This window comes from Anopheles bellator, chromosome 1 (genome assembly GCF_943735745.2).
Source record: "Anopheles bellator chromosome 1, idAnoBellAS_SP24_06.2, whole genome shotgun sequence".
Classification (NCBI taxonomy): domain Eukaryota; kingdom Metazoa; phylum Arthropoda; class Insecta; order Diptera; family Culicidae; genus Anopheles; species Anopheles bellator.
The window spans coordinates 17,854,860-17,874,431 of record NC_071285.1 but is presented as its reverse complement, the minus strand read 5'-3'; the positions used below and the strand labels follow the sequence as shown (position 1 = coordinate 17,874,431).

The 19,572-nt window shown below is 55.5% G+C and overlaps 4 protein-coding genes across 4 annotated transcripts; 1 reads left to right on the top strand and 3 right to left on the bottom strand.

Annotated features, from left to right (window-relative positions):
- Positions 1 to 239: 239 nt before the first annotated feature.
- On the bottom strand, positions 240 to 1,766 carry LOC131215145 (dipeptidase 1-like). Its single transcript, XM_058209529.1, has 4 exons — positions 1,748 to 1,766; positions 1,491 to 1,647; positions 658 to 1,418; positions 240 to 595 (listed from the first exon to the last, which is right to left on the bottom strand). Exons 1-4 carry the CDS (start codon positions 1,764 to 1,766, stop codon positions 240 to 242), a joined length of 1,293 nt encoding a protein of 430 aa, XP_058065512.1.
- A 354-nt stretch (positions 1,767 to 2,120) lies between these two features.
- LOC131216760 (dipeptidase 1-like) lies at positions 2,121 to 3,689 on the bottom strand. The gene is made up of 4 exons (XM_058211333.1): positions 3,648 to 3,689; positions 3,397 to 3,580; positions 2,557 to 3,332; positions 2,121 to 2,479 (listed from the first exon to the last, which is right to left on the bottom strand). Exons 1-4 carry the CDS (start codon positions 3,661 to 3,663, stop codon positions 2,121 to 2,123), a joined length of 1,335 nt encoding a protein of 444 aa, XP_058067316.1. The 5' UTR covers positions 3,664 to 3,689.
- A 1,033-nt stretch (positions 3,690 to 4,722) lies between these two features.
- LOC131215144 (phosphatidylinositol phosphatase PTPRQ) lies at positions 4,723 to 14,371 on the top strand. The gene is made up of 9 exons (XM_058209528.1): positions 4,723 to 5,826; positions 6,781 to 6,851; positions 7,244 to 7,383; positions 9,826 to 11,381; positions 11,495 to 11,654; positions 11,724 to 12,431; positions 12,497 to 13,644; positions 13,704 to 14,049; positions 14,124 to 14,371. The coding sequence occupies exons 1-9, from the start codon at positions 4,723 to 4,725 to the stop codon at positions 14,369 to 14,371; spliced, it is 5,481 nt and encodes a 1,826-aa protein (XP_058065511.1).
- A 546-nt stretch (positions 14,372 to 14,917) lies between these two features.
- Positions 14,918 to 18,451, bottom strand: LOC131216296 (tyrosine kinase receptor Cad96Ca). The gene is made up of 4 exons (XM_058210749.1): positions 18,266 to 18,451; positions 15,871 to 17,389; positions 15,692 to 15,797; positions 14,918 to 15,621 (listed from the first exon to the last, which is right to left on the bottom strand). Exons 1-4 carry the CDS (start codon positions 18,393 to 18,395, stop codon positions 15,115 to 15,117), a joined length of 2,262 nt encoding a protein of 753 aa, XP_058066732.1. The 5' UTR covers positions 18,396 to 18,451; the 3' UTR covers positions 14,918 to 15,114.
- Positions 18,452 to 19,572: the final 1,121 nt, after the last annotated feature.

Here is a 19,572-nt window from a genome sequence, read left to right as displayed (position 1 = left end):
TGGGTTGGGTAAGCTGCACGTGAGCGGTCAAGCAGGGCTCTGTTTTTGGCTGGGTTTTAGGACTGCTATTTCGATGCCATTTTTTCTGCCCTGCCCCTGCTGGTCCAAACGCAGTGACGTCGCATGTTTACTTTCTTGTCTTGGGTGTATTTTGGAACGGAGGAAGTTTCTACACAGCTAAGGATGTATAGAGATCGGCTTGTCCCTGATCGTTTTATTCCATCATCTTTATTAGCTCACTATTTGTGGATCTCCAGATCGCTCATACACGGCTGGTCGGCGACTCCGGCATCGACAAACTCCGCGTACGGAATCAGGTCCTCGTACGGCGCCACACCCGCCATACTGTCGCGGACCCGCTCAACCTCGCCAAACACTCGCAGCAGGTTCTCACCCGCCAATGCTCGCAGTTCTTCGCGAGTCCACGGTACAAACGTTTCCCCGGTGCGGTAGACACCTTCGGCCAGCATATCGAACAAGTCCGGATACTTCGAGACATCGTCCAGCCCGGCCGGCACGGATCCAACACCGTCGAAGTCACTCCCCAGTCCAATGTAATCCGGACCGGTGATGCTCTTGATGTAGTTCAGATGCGCTAACGGGGTGTGGGCACCAGATTACTAACTGACTGATCACTGATCCCCCCCAGCCACTTACCCACAACGTTGTCGATCGAGTTTCCCCCGATGAACCCGGTGTAGAAGTTGACCATAATGATGCCCCGGTTCGCGACCAAACTCTTCAGCACCTCGTCTCTGACGTTTCGGTGATGCTGATAGACGGCGTGTGACGACGAGTGGCTAAAGATAACCGGAGCCTTCGTGTGCTCTAGAACGTCCACCATCACCCCGTGGCTAACGTGCGACAGATCGATCAGCATACCCAGCCGGTTCATCTCCCAGATCACGTTCCGGCCCCACACGGACACGTTTCGCAGCACCGGATCCGTTTCGTCATCGATCGGTGATGCATCGGCCCACGGCGTGTTGCACGAGTGCGTCAGGGTCATATACCGAACGCCGAGCTCGTAGTACATTCGCAACACGGCCAACCGCGAGTCCATCGAGTGGCCACCCTCGACGGCGATCAGCGACCCAACTTTTCCCTCCTCGAACGCCGTCCTTATCCCGTCCGTCCCGGTGACGTACTTCAGATGGTCCGGGTACTTCCGCACCATACGCTTGATTACGTCGATCTGCTCGAGCGTCCGCTCTACGGCATCCTTGTACTGGTTGGAGCAGCTAACGTAAGCGACCCAGAACTGGGCCCCAACTTTGCCAGCCCGCAGACGCGGTATGTCCGTGTGGCTGCTCGTCGAAGGCCCCCACACCGGGTGCTGTTTGAGGTCACTGTTCAGCTCGAACTGATTGATACGGTTGCGCTCATAGTTGTACAGATTCCACGGTAGATCATTGTGTCTGTTGATGGGGGGACAAAAGATAACGAAGATTAGATACGTTTCGGACGAGGCAGCCACGCTTAGCGTTTACCCATCGATTAGGGGCACCTCATCGAGCACGGTGCTCCCAAACAGTTGCCTCGCCGAAGCCGGTGGTTCTTCCACATCGATCGCCAACGGACCGGCCAGGGTCAGCGATAGGAGGGCCGACAGGAGCAAGAAGCAGAGCGCCAACGTCCACCGGAATGCTAGAACCGCGAAACAGATGATGAGGCAGATTGTGCGATGCTCAACGAACCGACACGCCAACTCTCTACAGCACGCGGCTCTTGCGTGACGAGCAATTACCTGATGATAGAAGTGACATCTTTCAAGGTTCTCGATTAGTCGACGCACGAGACGCTACTGAGCCGCCGGCTCGTGCGAACGGTGTACTGTTTCAGCGGAGTCGTGCCAGTCTACTATCGAAACCAGTCGCGAACGATGCGAACGATATGATAATAGTCATAAAGCAATTAGTGTGTCCGAGCTCTGGACACAAGCACACACGCCGATGATCGAATGCACACCTTGCATTGTGAGATTGCCTATGTCATCTTCCGTCGCGATTTTTGCGCCTCTTATCGGGATCGGGAGTGAAGTATTGCTATCGGATTCGCTAGATAGTGGTGACGGTGAGTCTGTAAATCTATTTCGAGTCTAACATCTATTTCGTTCCCATTCAGCTCTTGTGGATGTTGATATCGGTCATACACGGCTGGACGGACACGCCCGCTCGCTCGTACTCCTCGAACGGTATAAGATCCTCGTACGGGTCCTCCCCGGTTAGGCTATCGCGAACCTCCTCGACCGCGTGGAAAACCCGAATCAAATTCAAACCGGCCAACTTCTTCAGCTCATCACGAGTCCATCGCTCGAAGGTGCCCCCCGATCGGAACGCGCCCTCCGCCAGCAGATCGAACAAATCCGGATACTTGGAGACATCCTCGAGGCCCACCGGTGTGTCCGTCACTCCATTGTAGTCCCCGCCAATACCGATATGGTCCACTCCGATCAGCGACCGAATATGGTTGAGATGTTCTACGGAAGACACAGAAGTAGAGAGAGAGAGACATGTCAGCGCACCGAGCCAGTTAATCTCCGCGGCGGCCACCTACTGATAACGTCGTCGATTGTGTTGCCTCCGACAAACAGTGGATAGAAGTTGACCATCACGATGCCACCCTTTGCGGCCAGCTGCTGTAAAATATCGTCCTGAACGTTCCGGTGGTGGCCGTGCACGGCGTGGGCCGACGAATGGCTGAAAATGACTGGCGCCCGGCTGTGCTCCAGCACATCACGCATCACCCCGTAGCTAACGTGCGATATGTCCACCATCATGCCCAACCGGTTCATCTCCCAGACGACATTGCGGCCCCAGGCGGAGAGATTGTTGAGCTGCGGTGCAGGGCTGCCCTCTTCAACCTCGTCCACCGGGGACGCGTCGGCCCACGGGGTGTTGCACGAGTGCGTCAGGGTTAGGTAACGGACGCCCAGCTCGTAGTACAACCGCAGCACGGCCAGCCGCGAATCGATCGAGTGACCACCTTCGACCGCAATGAGCGAGGCAATTTTCTTCTCCTGAAACGCTTCCATTATTCCGTCGGCCGAATCGACGTACTTCAGATCGCCCGGATACCGGCGGATGATGCGCTTGGTGACGTCAATCTGCTCCAGGGTCCGCGCCACGGAGTCCAGGTACTGCGTGTCCACACAGCGCACGTACGCGACCCAGAACTGGGCGCCCACTTTTCCCTGGCGCATCCGCGGCAGATCGGTGTGACTCCGGTCGGAGGTCGACCACAGGGGGTCCGTTTTGAGGTTCGTGTCGAGGTGGAAATTTTTGATTACATTCCTCTCCATCAGGTAGACCGCGAAAGGTAGATCGTTGTGCCTGCCATCGGAGAAAGTAACGTGCTATACAGTTCGGTTCCACAAAAAGCACCGTATCAGCGTACCCATCGATCAGGGGAACTTCGTCTAACACGTCTCGGCCGATAAAAGGAACCGCATCCGTTGACGTCCCCATTGAGCTTGGCGCATCATCGTACGAGTTGACCACGGCAATCGGTACCACGATGGCGCAGATCGTTATCACCACTGCGATCCCGCAGGCCGTTAGTAGCTTTTTGTTGCTTAAAACTGAAAAGCGATATTAGCCGCCATTCGGAACTATAGCAGAGTAGCAACCATCTCAGCAGCTACTTACTTCCCTGGAGAAACATGTTGCCGAAGCAGATCCGAATCTTACCGAGGCACTACGCTCACTAAACTGCGAGCGCAGCTAGCGAACTACCTGCGAGGATGTGTACAGATAACGATACGATGAACGGGTTTATTGCTCATTGATAACCCTGTTTTATTATCGACTAGCTGTTCCCGGCGCGCCTCACCGCGCCTGATTTCATCTCGATTATCCGACGTTTCAGTCGATCGGGCTTCCCGGTGACGTTTCTGATCGGCTGTTCGATTCAGATCCAGATTTTTCTTGAAAACCATCGAAAATTTGGGGTCCAAAAGTAACAGAGTCGAAGGGGAGCAGCAGGGTTAAAGCAAATTGAAAGCTACCCGGAACCGAACCGATTCCCACGACCGGTTCAATCGGTTTCCAAACCGGTTAACGTTCAAAATTCCAACTTTTGAATTGATCAAATGTCGACATAAGTGCTTGGTTCGGATCTTCGCTATCTGATAGCTGTCATTTTATGTCATTTTTTGACCATGTGGTTTGTGTTGTTTACTTTTCTGCGGTGTAAATAAACGCTTTCGGGCGCGCAAGTTTAGCTGTGAAATACGAAAATTGTCGCTAATTCGCAATGGAAGAGAGTTACAAGCTGGTTTTAGAGCACAGACCCCACCTGGAGCCATCGTTTGCGGTGCCACAAACGTGTCTGTTGTGGTTCGGAGAATGCGACCACAACAGCTGGAAGTTCCCGTACGCTATGCCGGCTATCGGTCGGTTGGCCAACGGTCAGCAGTTTCTCTGGCGAATGCACCGACAGTGGAATCGAAACTCGGTCCACCGGAAAGGCTACTTTAGTCTAGATTCGGTAGAGGCACCGGAAAGTGAAGAGGCCGTTCCGTCTGCCGATCGAACACTGGTCGAGATCGTACCCATAACGGAACCGATCGACGACTTCGAAGCAGTGCTACTCGATCTCCGGTTGGATTGTGCCGTGGTAGACACAACGCTGCTAGTGGCCAAAGATTGTTTGCACGTGCTGCTCCGTTCGTTTCTTTGTCTATCATTTTTCTGTCGCGGCGCGAGGCTCGATTTCAGCAAAATGCGCCACAAGGGGCTTTGTGAAGCTTACGTAAAGGACACGACCGGGCCACCGACAGGTTACGGCTCCCTAGGGCAGGAAACGCGCATCGGAATCGGCCGCATTCTGTACCATCCCGTCCGGCACAATGTGTGGCAGGGTAGGCGGCTCGGAGGTGTTACTGAAGCACGTCAACAGTTGACCGACACGCTGGTCACCAGGCGGTCATCGCTCCTGCTCTCCGGACCGAGCGGTACGGGAAAGTACACGATGGTCAAATCGCTGGCCGTGGACCACAACTACCCACTGTTTGAGGTGCGTGGACTACACTTTGTCCGTTCGCTGCCCGGTGAAACGGAGGCCGAACTGCGGAAGATATTCCAACGATTGGAGCACTTCGAAGCGCTGATCGACGATGGGCGGCCCATTCTTCTGCTGGTGAAGGACATCGATATGATATGCCCGAAGGTAACCACCAAAAAGGGAGAGGATTCGGCCAACATCTCGCGCATCGCATCGCAGTTCCTGGCGCTGATCGATCAGTACCTGGAGTCATCGAGTAACCTTGTCATAATCGGTACCACATCCTGCATCGAGAACCTGGACCCGCGTCTGAGAAGTCCAGGTCGGTTAGTGAAAGAGATTACACTCGGGATACCGTCCCGCGAGCAGCGGATCGACATTCTGCGCTCCTTCGAATCGGACAGCTCCTTTACGGCGGAGCAGCTGGAAGAGATGGCTCACCGAACGACGGGATACGTTGGCGCAGAACTGCAGCTTCTTTACTTCAACGTCACCCGAGAGAGAGACCGGCGGAACCTTTCGTTTCAGGACGCACTGACCGCGGCACAGCTGAAACATCAACCGAGCGCACTACGGAACACGATCGGATTGGTCGGCGAGAATTTGTCGCTGAACCTCGATTCGTTCGGTGGCCTGCAGCAACTAAAGTCGCTGCTACGGCTATGCGTCGTGCAGCAGCTGAAAAATCCGGCCCGCTTCCGGCAGCTCGGTATAAACCCGTTGAAAGGCATCCTACTGTACGGTCCGCCCGGGTGTGCAAAAACCACACTCGCCAAGTGCCTTGCCGCCGAGTCCGGCATGACGTTTCTGTCACTTTCGGCGGCCGAAATCTACTCTCCGTACGTTGGCGATGCCGAGCGGCTTATCACGCGCGTGTTCAACGAGGCTCGCAAGAATGCTCCGGCCGCAATCTTTTTGGACGAAATCGATTCCCTGGTCGGCAACCGAGGAACGGCAGGAACGGCCTCCGTCAACATGGGTGTATTGTCGACACTTTTGCTTGAAATGGACGGCATTGGCCAGGCCGAACAATCGGCCAGTCTGTTGAGTGAGGATGCGAAGCGGGTCGTAGTGCTTGCGGCCACCAATCGGCCCGATATGGTCGACGATGCGCTACTGCGACCAGGCCGGCTAACGAAACTGATCCACATTCCTGCTCCGGATGAGGAGACACGACTGGAAATACTCCGTAAGATCAGAGAGACCACGCCATTCGCTCAGGATGTGGACTTAAAGCGGCTAGCCGAAAATACGGAGCGGTTTTCCGGTGCCGACCTTCAAAATCTCTGCTCACAGGTCACAACCACCAACTGGCTGGTAATAAACGGCCGTTTTCAATCTCTCGATTTTTGTCTGTTTTAGGCAGCACTGGTGGCAGCAACGGAGAATCTTAATGCAGCGGTGGTCACGATGGCACACTTTGAAGCAGCACTGCAAGACGTCCGCCCTTCGCTAACACAGGAGCAGATCGACTGGTACTACGATTACGAGGCTAACAAGCAAAGATGATGAGCTTCGATAGAATTCAAGGATTGTTTATCAAAATGGACAGTGTCAGTTTTAACCAAACACTTCATCGGTATCGTCATCTTCGAACGCTGGCTCGTGTGACAATCGTTCCCGAATCTGCTCGACCTGCCCGAACAGCCTCAGGTAGTTCTCTCCCGCAATTTTCCGTATGTCTTGCTTTGGCCACGCCGGATACGTTTCCCCATCGGAGTACTGCCCTTTCGCGAGTGCTTCGAAAAGGTTCCCGAACTTAGAGACATCCTCGAGTCCCTGCAACACACTGTTGAATCCATCGAAACCCGTTCCAATTCCTATGTGATCGACTCCGATCGCATCTCGTAGGTAGTTTAGGTGCTCTGTGAATACAAGTTAATAAACACACCATCAATCTGAGGCTGTGTTGATGGATGGCCTCGAATGACATACCAACGACATTATCGAGCGTGTAGCCACCGAGAATGGTGGGATCGAAGCTGATCATCACAAGCCCGGCACGGGCAGCCAACTGTTTCAGTACATCGTCCCGCACGTTCAAATGATGCGGATGGACCCCGTATGCACCAGCGTTGCTGTAGATCACCGGCGCCCGGCTGTACCTCAGCACGTCCAACGCCACGCCGTAGCTACCGTACGAAAGGTCAACTATCATTCCGAGTCGGTTCATTTCCCACACCACCAGTCGGCCCCAAATCGACAGGTCACCCCGGCTTCCGGCGATCCCATTGTCCAGCTCATCCACGATCGATGAGTCGGCCCAATCGCAACAACCGTGTTCCGAGGCCAGCGACATGGAGCGAACACCCAGCGCGTGCAGTGAACGCAACAGGCTCAGCTTGGCGTTGATCGAGTGTCCTCCTTTCACGGCTATCAGTGAGCCGATCCTGTGGGCATCGATTGCGTACCGTAACTCATCGACAGATCTGCAAAGCGCTAGATCCTGTGAATGCTTTTCGATTAGCCTTTTGAACGTGTCGATTTGCTCGTACAGTTGCTGCACGGTTTCGGCCGGATGCCCCGAACAGTTGACACCGGCGACCCAAACCTGCCCGTGTACGTGGCCCATTCGAAGCCGGATCAGATCCGTACGGCTGTTGTTCACCTTGCCCCAGACGGCGTGACGATCCAGGTCCCAGGTTAGATCGAACTCCCGCAACCGTTGGTTCTCGTACCGGGCCACGTTGATCGGCAGATTGTTGTGCCTGAATGGAGCGTGTTGTGAGCAGTCCGGAGATGTGTGCGCCCCGTAATACGTACCCCGCGATCAGGGTCCACTCTTCGTGCTCTTTTATCCGACGCGTTAGGATGGTGTCGCTGAGAAACTCATCGTTGATTTGGTGCAGTTGAATTTTGGTTCCAACCAGGACGAAGATGAAAACAAAGGTAAACGTGAACGCGACCAGGAGAATGACTAGAAATGGAGAATCTGATGGAGAGAAGAAGGAGATGATCAGTTACGAATGGAGTCACGAAGTTCAATCGATCTGCGTAGATCAAACGGCGGGGCGTTGGAGATTTTATCACCCATACCACTACACTTCCCACCGCGCCCTATCAACGTTGCTTGCTGTGCATCGGATTTTGCTACGTGCCAGCTAGTCCTTGGCCATTCTCACCGTTTTGTGGCGCACCAGCGCGTTGAACCGGCGCAGGTTGGCGGTTGTGCATCTTCTTGGCACGCTTGGCACCTCCAACTACTGCTACGTTTCAGGCTCTATCTGGGAATGCGATCTGCGAAGTGTACTACTAGAGAGCTGGGTAGAACTAGACTGGCGACCCCAGGTTCGCGGGGCAAACACACTGCGTACACCAGATAAGACGATGTTTTATCGATTATCGGCCTCCTTCGCGAGCTGATAACAGAGTTTCGGTCGCTTTCGGGCGGATCATGACTAATTTCATTCATTCGACTGCATCATCGGACCGAGCCCATCGTTGGCCCCCGCCTAGTTCTACTGCGTTCAACCTTTCTCTCTTTCTCTTATCACTGGCCCGCGCGCGTGTGGTGGTGTCGAGAGAATGGGCTCCCTTATCGGCTCGGCACACCTAGAGACGGAAGTGGCTCGATCGGTAACGGTGTATTGGCCAATTGGGATCTATTGGTACCAATAAACAACACTAGCACGCGAGAGCCATTAACAGCCACCGAGTGGATCGTCGGTGCGCCAGTCGTTCTCGGATCGCGAAGGTGACAAGGCCCCAGTGCCCATTACGGTAGTGTCTCTCCCAACTGAGGTTCTCGGACAATGTGATAGCAATCTTATCACCCAAACTAAATCGTGTAGAGTTGTGCCGAAAACAAGATTTCTCGAAAAAAAAGGAAACAAGACCAGGCGTCTTTATGTGGGAAAAGGAATTCTTCGTCCTCTGTGGGTGCCTCGGGAGCTGACGGGTGGCCACCGGGGAGCCGATTGGGCGAAATAATAATGCGAAGTGTTTGCGTGATTTGATACCTCCATCTCTTCGTATCGATAGCGGCACCGTTGGACACAACAGTCGGAGAGCACGGTCCGGTCGTCGATAACGCCCAATCGATGATGGATTAATTGAATGAAACGCTATCGATAGGCTTCGGGTGCCCTCAAGGTGTTCGATGTCAAGTGTATTATAACGTTGAAAACTCAATATCAAACGTCTCGGAGCCCTGCCGGAGCCACCGAGGCCATCGGCGGTGCCAATCGATCAATCGGGAGAGACACAGCGCCGAGGAACATGTGGCACTTCGCTCGGAACAACAATATGGCAATAGCCACTTGCAAATGATGTGTGCAGATGATGATAACAACCTGCGGCGCGCGTTGACGCAGATGGGTAGTAATTTCTAGAAAGTGGCCAGCGGGTTGCTTACGTCGGTCGCCCATCCTAAAATAGCGCCCGAAACATATTGGACCGAGCGAGTGTCAGCGTTTCGGAGCCTTATCTGTTGATCCACTTTCGACGCAATAGTTTTGTGCGCTTCCGGAACGAAGGCGGAGTGGAGAATTCATTTGTGTCTCCCTTATGACTTTTACAGGACCATAAACGAATTGAGATGAAACGGCCAGCCAGTGTTCCCCATTACTGCTGCTTCCCGATGAGGTGCTGCTCCTGCTAAAAAGTGAAACCCGATCCTATTAGTTTTCTTTTATCTTTATGCGCACCGGGACACGTGATGCAAACTAGTGATGGTGGACCGAGACTTTAGTCACCGGTGTGCCGTGGTGCTGTGCTGTTGCTACTGGACGTTGGTGATACTTCCCGGGTGCCACGCGCCCGTTATCGTGCACGATACCTCGTGGATGAGTAACGATGTGAATGGTTTCGAACCTCCGCCAGGAGCGCTACAGGAAACCGGATGCCAGCGGGCCAGTTTAACGTTGGTTTCGCGTGGTTCCGATCTGGCCATCGAATGGTCCGACCGAGGCCCCGAGCAGGACGATCGTGCGATCGTGAAACACTTCTACAACATTTCGTGGTATGATCCAAACGAAGGCAGGGTGATCCGGCAAGGTGGAGGCATCCTGAAGCTGCAAGCCTTCCGGCTGCCGACCCAGAACAAGTGTGAAATCGTGGAGCTGTCCTTGTGTCGTCGAGATTGGCAGTCGCAGACGTGCGCGTGCGGTGTTTGGACGGCCCCAAGCAAAGCTCTACGATCGATCCGAGTCCTAAAGGGGATCGGTGGATCGTATAGTGTCTTCTGGAAGTCAGACCCTTGCGTTACGGGGTACGTGCTTGAACCCGGCTCCATTGCACTGACGTCATCGCACCCGGTGGTAAGAGTTGATGAGGCAATCGAGTGCAACTGGAATCAGCTGGTGGTTCGGGGAGAAACACAGAATGGGGCCACGTGGCAGGAATTGGTCGAGTTCCACGCCTATCCTCAGAGGCTGCTGTGGCCGGGCTGTGTGATCGCGAACAGTGTGGCCATTCGCGCTATCCCCGAATCGGTGTACGAAAGCCCTTTGGCCCTCTCGCCGTACCGGTACCGTGAGGTGGACGAGCAAAGTGCGCCGTGCTTCGTTCCGACCGCCCAGGACTATGCGGTTGCCTGCGGTGTGCAGTCAAGCCGACTTCGGCACCACGCCGCGGCGGCAGTACCGAGTGCCGACCCTATGTTTTGTCCCGTGTTTAGATCTGCCACCACCGATCCGCTGTCCATTGGTCCGGTACGGGATCTGCGGGCGTATACGGGTCAGGATCGAACCGTCATCCTGAGCTGGCGACCACCGGACGATAGTGACGATTGCGTGAAGGAGTACCAAGTTAGCTGGGGCTCGGAAATGATGGTTCTGGCGCCGGACAGGACATCGTTCTTTGTGCGAAATTTGGAACCGTGTGTCTCGTACAACTTCACCGTGGCAGCCGTGGATCTCACGAACGATAGGGGTGTGCCGAATACGATCGAGGCGACGGTACGCGAGATCGAGCAGCTCTCGGAGGTGGTGGAACTGGAGCTGAACGAGGTGGATCCCCGGTCACTGTCGGCCAAGTGGAAACCCCCGGTCAACGGGACGTACTGTGTCAAGTCGTATCGAGTGGCCGCCTGGTACACCTCACCCGAGGATGCCAGCGAAGTGGTCGTTTTTTCCAACACCACCACCGATCAGCACGTTACGTTCGGCGAGGTTATAGCCTGCATGACCTACCTGGTGCAGGTGATTCCGATTTCGTTCCTCAACAAGGACGGTCGCAACGAAATCGGCCCACTGAAGACGAAGGAGCGCACGATTCTGCCGTACCACGTGGAACCGATCCGGGCGGTAGTGGTTAAGCCGCGGAGTCTCGAGCTGTCAACGCACCTGCACGCGGACAACAACAACAACTGTCTGCTGGTCAGTGTTCGATTCAACTGCACGGTAGTGACCGACGGAGAGGCCGACCCCGAATCGGAGGTAAGAGTTGACACATCGCTTCCAACGCTTCCGTTGGTAGAGCAGTAGGCACTGCAGTAGAAGTAGGAAGAAGTACAAGTTTGATTCGTTTCGCCTCACGGTCGCCGGCTCAGGTTGTCAGGGAGTACCGCATACCGGATGGAAACGCGAGCTTCGAGGGCCTCGTAGAACCCCTGGTTCCCTTCTCGGTGTACCAGTGCAACGCGCAGATCCTCAACATCGCTGGCTGGTCCGACGCCACTCCGTCGTACGATATTCAAACCGCCGAAGATGGTAATTTTTTCGCACCGTTCGCTGCCTACTAAGAACTGACAGCTAATGTGACGTTTCCGTTATTTGCAGTGCCGGAAACACCGCGTGACCTCCGACTGAGGGGGGGAAATGGATCGGTCGACATCACCTGGAAGGCACCGGCCGTGAAGAATGGGATCGTTGTGCGCTACCGGATCCACATCCGGATGATCGGTCCCGAGTACCCGCTGCCGAAGGCTTGCGATGAGCTGGAGGAGTACAACGAAACGGTGGACCTGCGCGATGAGATCGAACCCAGCGATACGCGCAGCTGGGATGGGGTGGACTTTCAGTACACAGTCACGCGGCTGGCCCCATACACCGAGTACACGGTGCAGGTGGCGGCGGCGACGGGAGCCGGCGTTGGACCGTACAGTGACGCGTCGAGCGTTGTCACGCTACCGGGTGCACCGGAACTGGCGCGAAACTTTCGCATCGAATCGATCCTGGGCCCGGAACTGAACAAACCGTACCAATCGTCGGTGGAGTTCTCTTGGGAGGTACCGTGCCGGTTGAACGGGCAGCTGCAGCGATTCGAGGGGTCGCTGTACGGCGTCCGGGGGCAAAACATCTCCGCCACGCACTCGCTCGCGTGGACCGTGGCCGTCGATGAAGGGGACGATCTACTGGAACCGTTTCGGTACATCGAGAACCGGCTGCTGCCCGAATACGACTACATGGTTTCCCTGTACCTGTTCGTGGCCGATGTGGACGAGCCGAGCGCGGAAACGATGCTTACTTTTGAGTCTCCAGCGGGCAGTAAGTACCCCGAGCCGAGTGACTTCCAAAGGGACTGTATAACTCACTCAAGTCCCCTTTCACAGTTCCGACCATCGATCCGACGGAGGAGTGGTTCAAGGTGGACGTATTCGATGCCCCGAACCCGACCCACACCGCCCGGATACTGCTGGGCAGCATCTCGCTCACCTCGGACATTGGCAGCATTCGGTACGTGGCGCTGCTGGTATCGGAGCGTATTTGTCAGAGCGATCCGCAGCCGCGGACCGACTTTATCAACGTCGCCGGCGAGTCCCAGTGGCCGGAGGTTCCCGACTGGCACCGGGTGTACAATATGCGCTGCACGGAACAGTACCAGACGACGCCAAAGTTTTGGAACCCGCTGCAGCGTCTTGTGCGGGGCGAGACGAGCGCCGTCGAGTTCGTGGTTGGCGAGGAGCGGTGCGACACTGGCAAGGAGTACTGTAATGGGCCGCTCAAACCGGGCACGGACTATGCGCTGGTCGTGCGGATATTTTCCCGCACCGGTTACACCGACTCGAATCTGCAGTTTTTCCGCACCGACTCGCTCATCCTGGTGGGGCTGATCACCGGCTCGATCGTGGCCTGCTGTGTGCTGGCGTTCGTGAGCGGGCTGGTGATCTTGTGGCGCCGGCAGAGGTTACTGTCACCGGCCCAGCTAGCGGGACGCACCCCGAGCGAGGAACCGTCGGACATTCCGCTGAAAAATTTCCCCAACCAGTACGACGAGCTGTTCCAGGCGAACCGGGAGAAGGTGTTGAAGGAGTTCCAGGCGATCAACTACTTCGCGGACACGGTGCTGCAGGAGACGGTCAGCCAGCAGAGTGCGCGGGAGAACGAGCGCAAGAACCGGTACGTCAACATACTGCCGTTCGACTCGAACCGGGTGCAGCTGGATGGCCACGACGAGGTCGAGGGCGACGGCAACGATTACATCAACGCGTCGTACATCGAGGGCTACAAGTACCAGCGGGAGTACATCGCGACGCAGGGCCCCAAGCAGGACACGTGCTACGACTTCTGGCGCATGGTGCTGCAGTGCGAGATCGAGTCGATCGTCATGCTGACGCAACCGATCGACCACGACAAGAACAAGTGCTGCCAGTACTATCCACGGTTTCTGCAGTCGATCTGCTTCCGCGACATCCGCATCAAGTGCCAGCAGGAGATGAACCTGGGCCTCTACCAGCGCCGCTTGTTCCTGGTGTCACAGGTAGGTGCTGGCGGGATCGAACACTGCATTATTTTTACCGATCCCATCCGCTTTTGTAGGGCAACCTGACGAAGGTGGTGTTCCACTATCACTATCTCGACTGGCCCGATCACAGCTGTCCGGCCAGCCCGACGGATCTGATCAAGTTCACCAAAATCGTCCGGGCGGAACGAAAAAGCTACGCACTGCCGCTGGTCGTGCACTGTAGTGCCGGCGTCGGCCGCACCGGAACGTTCATCGCGCTCGACATACTGCTGCAGCGGATGCTGCAGGAGAAGAAGATCAACGTGTACGACACGGTCAAGCAGTTGCGCCGCCAGCGGGTCAAGATGGTCCAGACGCTCGATCAGTACACGTTCCTGTACCAGTGTTGCCTGGAGTACGTCACGAAGAGCAACCGGAAAAGTAACTAGTGCTTGGCGTGTGGTCCTGATGCATTGGGTCCTGAATTTCTGACATTCCAATATTCCTGTTCACAGAGCCTAAAACGAGCTACATTGAAATGATGCGACGGGACGGCGATGGTGGCGGCGGCGGACCTGGTGGTGATGGGAAAGCAAACATGCCCACCGTCATCGAGGTTGACCAGCCCGGAACGATCAGCAACGGGGGGAAACCGTTGTTTAAGATTAAGTTCCCCAAGTCGGTTAACCCGGGTCTGAACCCTGGAGGTCTGGAGAAGGGGACCAGCTTTGCACCGAACGACATCGAGGGAAGCGATCATTGATTCGGGAAAGCACCTGCAACCGAGAGTGTGTGCTGATGATTACTGATAAACGGGTATGTTATCTATTCTAGAAAGGTCTGAACAAGAAACGTTTATGGGATTAGAAGAAGGGTTCGAACGAACGTTCGTTTACCAGTTGTAGATTATATCTAAGTTATTTATAATAATGTCAGTTCTGCAAGTCAACAGAAGAATCAGGACCTCAATGTGTGCAAGCAATTAGTGGGATCTGTCGAGTCGGGTTGTTTCGGATCGCTTGTGATCAGCGTCGTGATCCTCTTGAAAAGCATTAACTAATTATAAAAATAGCATTGCCGAATATTGTCACATAGTTAGTTTTTTTTATTTCAACCTCCCGCTGGCCACACGTGGCCAACACTGCAGAACAGACTATGGAGTAAATACAGATGCGAAACAGCGAAATCAGTTCTCTCCCCGTCTATGTACACACACACACTGGAGAATGTCGTTTAAAAGGCCGTGCCGTTAACGGGCATAGCGCCCTCCACTCCATTCTGCAAATCTCTCCGCGTTCGTTCGGCCGTTTGCCACACGATAATAGCGCCACACGACGATAAGCAACTTGGCGATCTTATCACAATTATCATAATCTGGGGCACTAGAGTCTGGTGCCCCACGCGTCGTCCACTTCACCCTTTGAGTATGTTACCACTTCCTGGAGAGAGGCGCTCGGGCAGCCCGGTAATCCCCGACTGTCCGGGTGAGATCCTAATCCGCCCCGCTCACAGCTTCTCGCCGCTCATGTTGAGCATGTTGTAGTAGTTGTGGTCGGGAAAGCGCTCCAGCTCGATGTAATCGGTTTCGGTCTGGAGCAGCCGGTCGAGCATCTCGACCACCTCCGGGAATCCGGGCCGCTCGCCGGCGTCGTGCGCCCAGCAGTAGAACATGATGTTGTACAGCTCGCGGCGGCAGTGCTCCGGCTTCTCGAGCCGGTACCCGTCGCGTACCTTGCGCATCACGTCGGCCGCCGCGATGCCCGGGTAGGGCGTCGAGCCGAGCGTCACGATCTCCCACATCAGGATGCCGAAGCTCCAGATGTCGGACTTGACGGTGAAGATGTTGTCGTACAGCGACTCGGTCGCCATCCAACGGATCGGCAGGCGGCCTTCGCTCTTGCGCTCGTACACCTTCGACGTGACGATGTCCCGGGCGAACCCAAAGTCCGCCACCTTGCACGTGTGGTCGTCGGTGATGAGGATGTTCCGTGCGGCCAGATCACGATGGATGATCTACAAACGGTGGAAGCGGAAAGCGGAATGAGCAATGAACCAAGAAGCGGTGGCTTCGCTTGACACTTACTCCCCGTGACGTAAGGAAATCCATTCCCCGGGCCACCTGGAACATGAACGAGGTGAGATCGCCGGAGGTGAGTATTTTGGACTTTCCGTGAGTGTTGCCGTAGTGTCTGTGGAAAAATGGGAAGCTCGCGATTATTGGCGGTCCCTTAACCGGGCAAATTAACTCCCGCGGCTACTTACTTCTCAACGCGCGAGTTCCGCAGGAATGTCTGCAGCTTGCCCATGTTCACGTACTCGAGTATGACGAAGATCGGATCCTTCTCGGTGCAGCAGCCGAGCAGGCGGACCACGTTGATGTGGGGCTCGAGCGACTTCAGGACCAGCAGCTCCGACAGCAGGTCGCTCCGCTCGGCCTCGCTCGCGTTCTCCTTCAGCGTCTTGACCGCCGTCACGGAGATGCCCTCGTGGCCATCGATGTCGGTCGCCTCGCAGCGCCAAACCTGCCCGAACGCGCCCTCACCGAGGATGTTGAACACCTTCAGCCGGTGGCGCGGGAACTCCCAGCGGTCCTTCGCCGACAGCGACCCGTTCGACTCCTCCGACAGCTGCGAGGTCGCCTGCAGGTGATGCCCGTTGGCGTCCCGCTCCCAGGGCGACGTGTACCGGTTGCTGAACGCCATCGGACCGCTCCAGTGGCTGAGCCCGATCGAGTTCCGGCTATCCTCGGTGGTCGTGTTGATGGACGCGGACGCGGTGATGTTGCTGCTGGCGTTGCTTTGGTTTGACTTTTTGGCTTTATCGATTTTGTTCTTCTTCTTCAGCGTCTTGCTGATCGCGCACAGGTACTTGCGGAAGATGCAGATCGCGATCAGGCCCGCACTCACGAAGATGATCGCCACGGAGATGATGACCGGCAGCAGTATTTTGACCGTGCTCGCGTCCTCCTGCGGGTGAGCCCGAACCGGGGTCGGGTGTGTCGTCGTCGTCGCGGTCGGGGCCGGGGTCGTGTGCAGGTGACCCGGTTGCTGACCCGGACCTTTCGTACTGGTCCGCGAAGGAATCCGACCCCCCCAGGTGGCGTTGCTGCGGGCCGGACTCTCATCCGTATCCGGATCGGTACTGCCGTTGGCCTCTGGCGTTGCGTCCTCGCCGCCAGTGGATGGCAAATGGGCCGTGGGCCGTGGATCGGGATACGTTTTGGTTTGCTTGGTGGGCGATGGTGACGGCGGTGTTAGGAGCGTATCCTGCTCGCCGGAGTCAACCGGTGTTGCGGCCGTCGGAGGCCGCCGGGTGAACTCCGGTGGCAGCGGTGGCAGTGGAACCTGCGGTCGGTGGCCCGTCCCGATCCCGGGCAGGTTAAAGCCGGCTGGCAGTATCTTGCGTATGTTGTCAATGTTGGGCGTGAACTGGGGTGCCCCCGGTCGGCTCTTGTACAGTCCGGTGGCATTCTGTGCGAGAATGTTCACGTAGACCTCGTTCTTCGACGTGACACTGCCATCGGTGACCGTGACGTAGACGAAAAAGTTCTGTCCCGCTCGACCTTCGACGCTCTTGTTAAGGTACACGTAGCCCGTGTGCGCGTCGATCACGAACGGTTGGTCCTGGCCGGCCACCAGCGCGTCAAGGCCGAACTCCAGCTTGTCGTCCTCGTTATCGTCGGCCGTGACACGCGTGATCATGCTGCCCACGGTAGTGTTCTCCCGGATACGCCAATGGCGATCGACCAGGATCACCGGCGGCGTGTTCAGCTCTTGGGAGTCTGTAAAAAGTGAAGGAGAGAAGATAACAGGGTGCTACAGTCCTTGATCTTGTATCATTATCATCGGCGGCCTACGATTAAGATCGTGTTCTTCAGGCCGTGTCCGGTCAATGGACCACGGGGTAAGCGGGGTTTGAATGTATCTTGCTTAAGGTCACCCGCGAAATGACTTCCTTGTCAACGCGCAGGTCTACATTCTACACGCAGGAACAATACGCCTGGCCGCTGCCTGCTATCGGCGCGCAGGGGTGTTGCGTGTTGAATAATTTTCGAACGCCAACTTCCGCTCAAACCGAACGGCCTTCGATCGGCCTCTCTCTCTCTCTCTTTTTATCACCGGACTCCGGACTCGGAGTTTGCATCTCGATGGATAGCACACAGCCGGGAGGATGCCCTCTGCCGATTAATAAACCGGTAGACCTCCAGCCCGGGGGCCGTCATTAAGTCACTGGTTTGAGGTGCCGTCCGAAATGGCCGGACAGAGTTCAGCCAGCCAGCCAGCCAGGCCGCGAGGGGGTTGAAGGACTATGACATAAACAAAACAATTTGTTGACACCACCAACCGACACGAACCCCGTCGCCACCGAATGTCAGATGGAGGACCATCGTCTGGCCACACGCAGACCAACTCAGTAGCGACGACGACGAAGATCCGTGCGGAAAAGAAAAACCGGTTTGACCAGACCCAACACAGCACGGTGTCGTACTCGGGCTGGGCGGCTGGAGACTGGAACCACTTTCATTTTAGCGCTCCGAGGATGTGCCGATGCCACTCGCTTTCTACATCGCACTCCGGGGCGGTCCCCGCGCACTGATGGAATTGACTGTGCAAACATTATCCAGCCACGTGTTGCAAATAAGAAGACCTGATCGTACCTGCGCCGTGTTGCTGTAGAACGGTGATCGTTACCAGCCACGCGATCGTCAGCGCACAGCACCGGCTAAGGTGGACTAGCGCCGACGCTGACGTCATTCGCCGCGCGGTCTCTCTTCTTCGTCGCAGCATCACTCCCGCAGCGCAATTGGTTCGGTGCGAGATCGAGCTGCGGCTCGATCTGCGGCTCGATCGGGAATGGACGTTTCCGGTTTTCCGCACACAGACACGCGCACACAGTTACGCAGTCATTTGGGAACCTCCAAATGTCCTCTGTCTCTGCGCGTACCCCGTTTTTCTATCGAACCTTTTTCACTGGTCCTTGGTCCTCTTGGTCGTTGATCGGTGGGCTTTTGGGCTTTCGGTGCCTTTACGTAACAATTTCACAACTTGTCACAACGCGGCCGACGATCGGTGCGGTGCGGTGCCGTTCGGTTTCACTTTCGATTACATAGTCCGACGGGGACGGACACATTTTCGGGCACTGTTGGGAGATCTCACTTCTTTACCGCATCGATCCCGTGGCACCACCGTGATTCGTTGTGTCGTGCATCAGGATCAGAATTTGTTCGGCTAGAGAATGAAATGATTAAATTATTATATCAACCGCTCATACATCACATTAATTTTAAACATGACCGATCAAGTAATTTAAAAAAAGCGGGCAAACGATGACTTGCCCAGCACGTTAAAGCTGCGCGATCACCGACCGCTAATGAAACTTCCTCTCGCCGGGGCTTTGTAATGGCTTCCTTTCTCACGGTCACATTCTTGAGGTTAAATTAAAGCATTTCCTCCCCATTCAGAGCGGGGCCCTCCCTTTTGCTCTAGATTGCGGATATGAAAAAGGGTCACAAACACAAACACGCTTGGTTGCGGTTCGCAGCAGCGAGCGTCTGGCTCTTTCGTTCCGATCGCACTCGCCCAAATGCTAAAGGTTGCACATTCGTTCCCGGCAAAAGTATGAGCGATCATCACGCAGCATTAGTGTTATCTTCGATTTTAAGACAATTTCACCGATAAACAAAACTTTCATCGCCCCGCCGCTAATTCGCAGTTTTCGTACAGCTTTCCAACCGCATTGTGGTTTATTTGAATATGGAAGCTGCAAAGTGAATTGTCGTTCGTGGGGCGCGCTTTCCACCAGCGTTGGGGTCCGCTATGCACTGATTCCGCTTTTCACTCGCCCGATAATGTTTTGGGGAATCCATCCATTTCTGTGACCCCACATACACAGAGGAGCGCGATCGAAAGAGTTGAGGATCGAAAGAGCTGAGCAAAAGCGACGAACCCAAAACCCCGAAAAGTC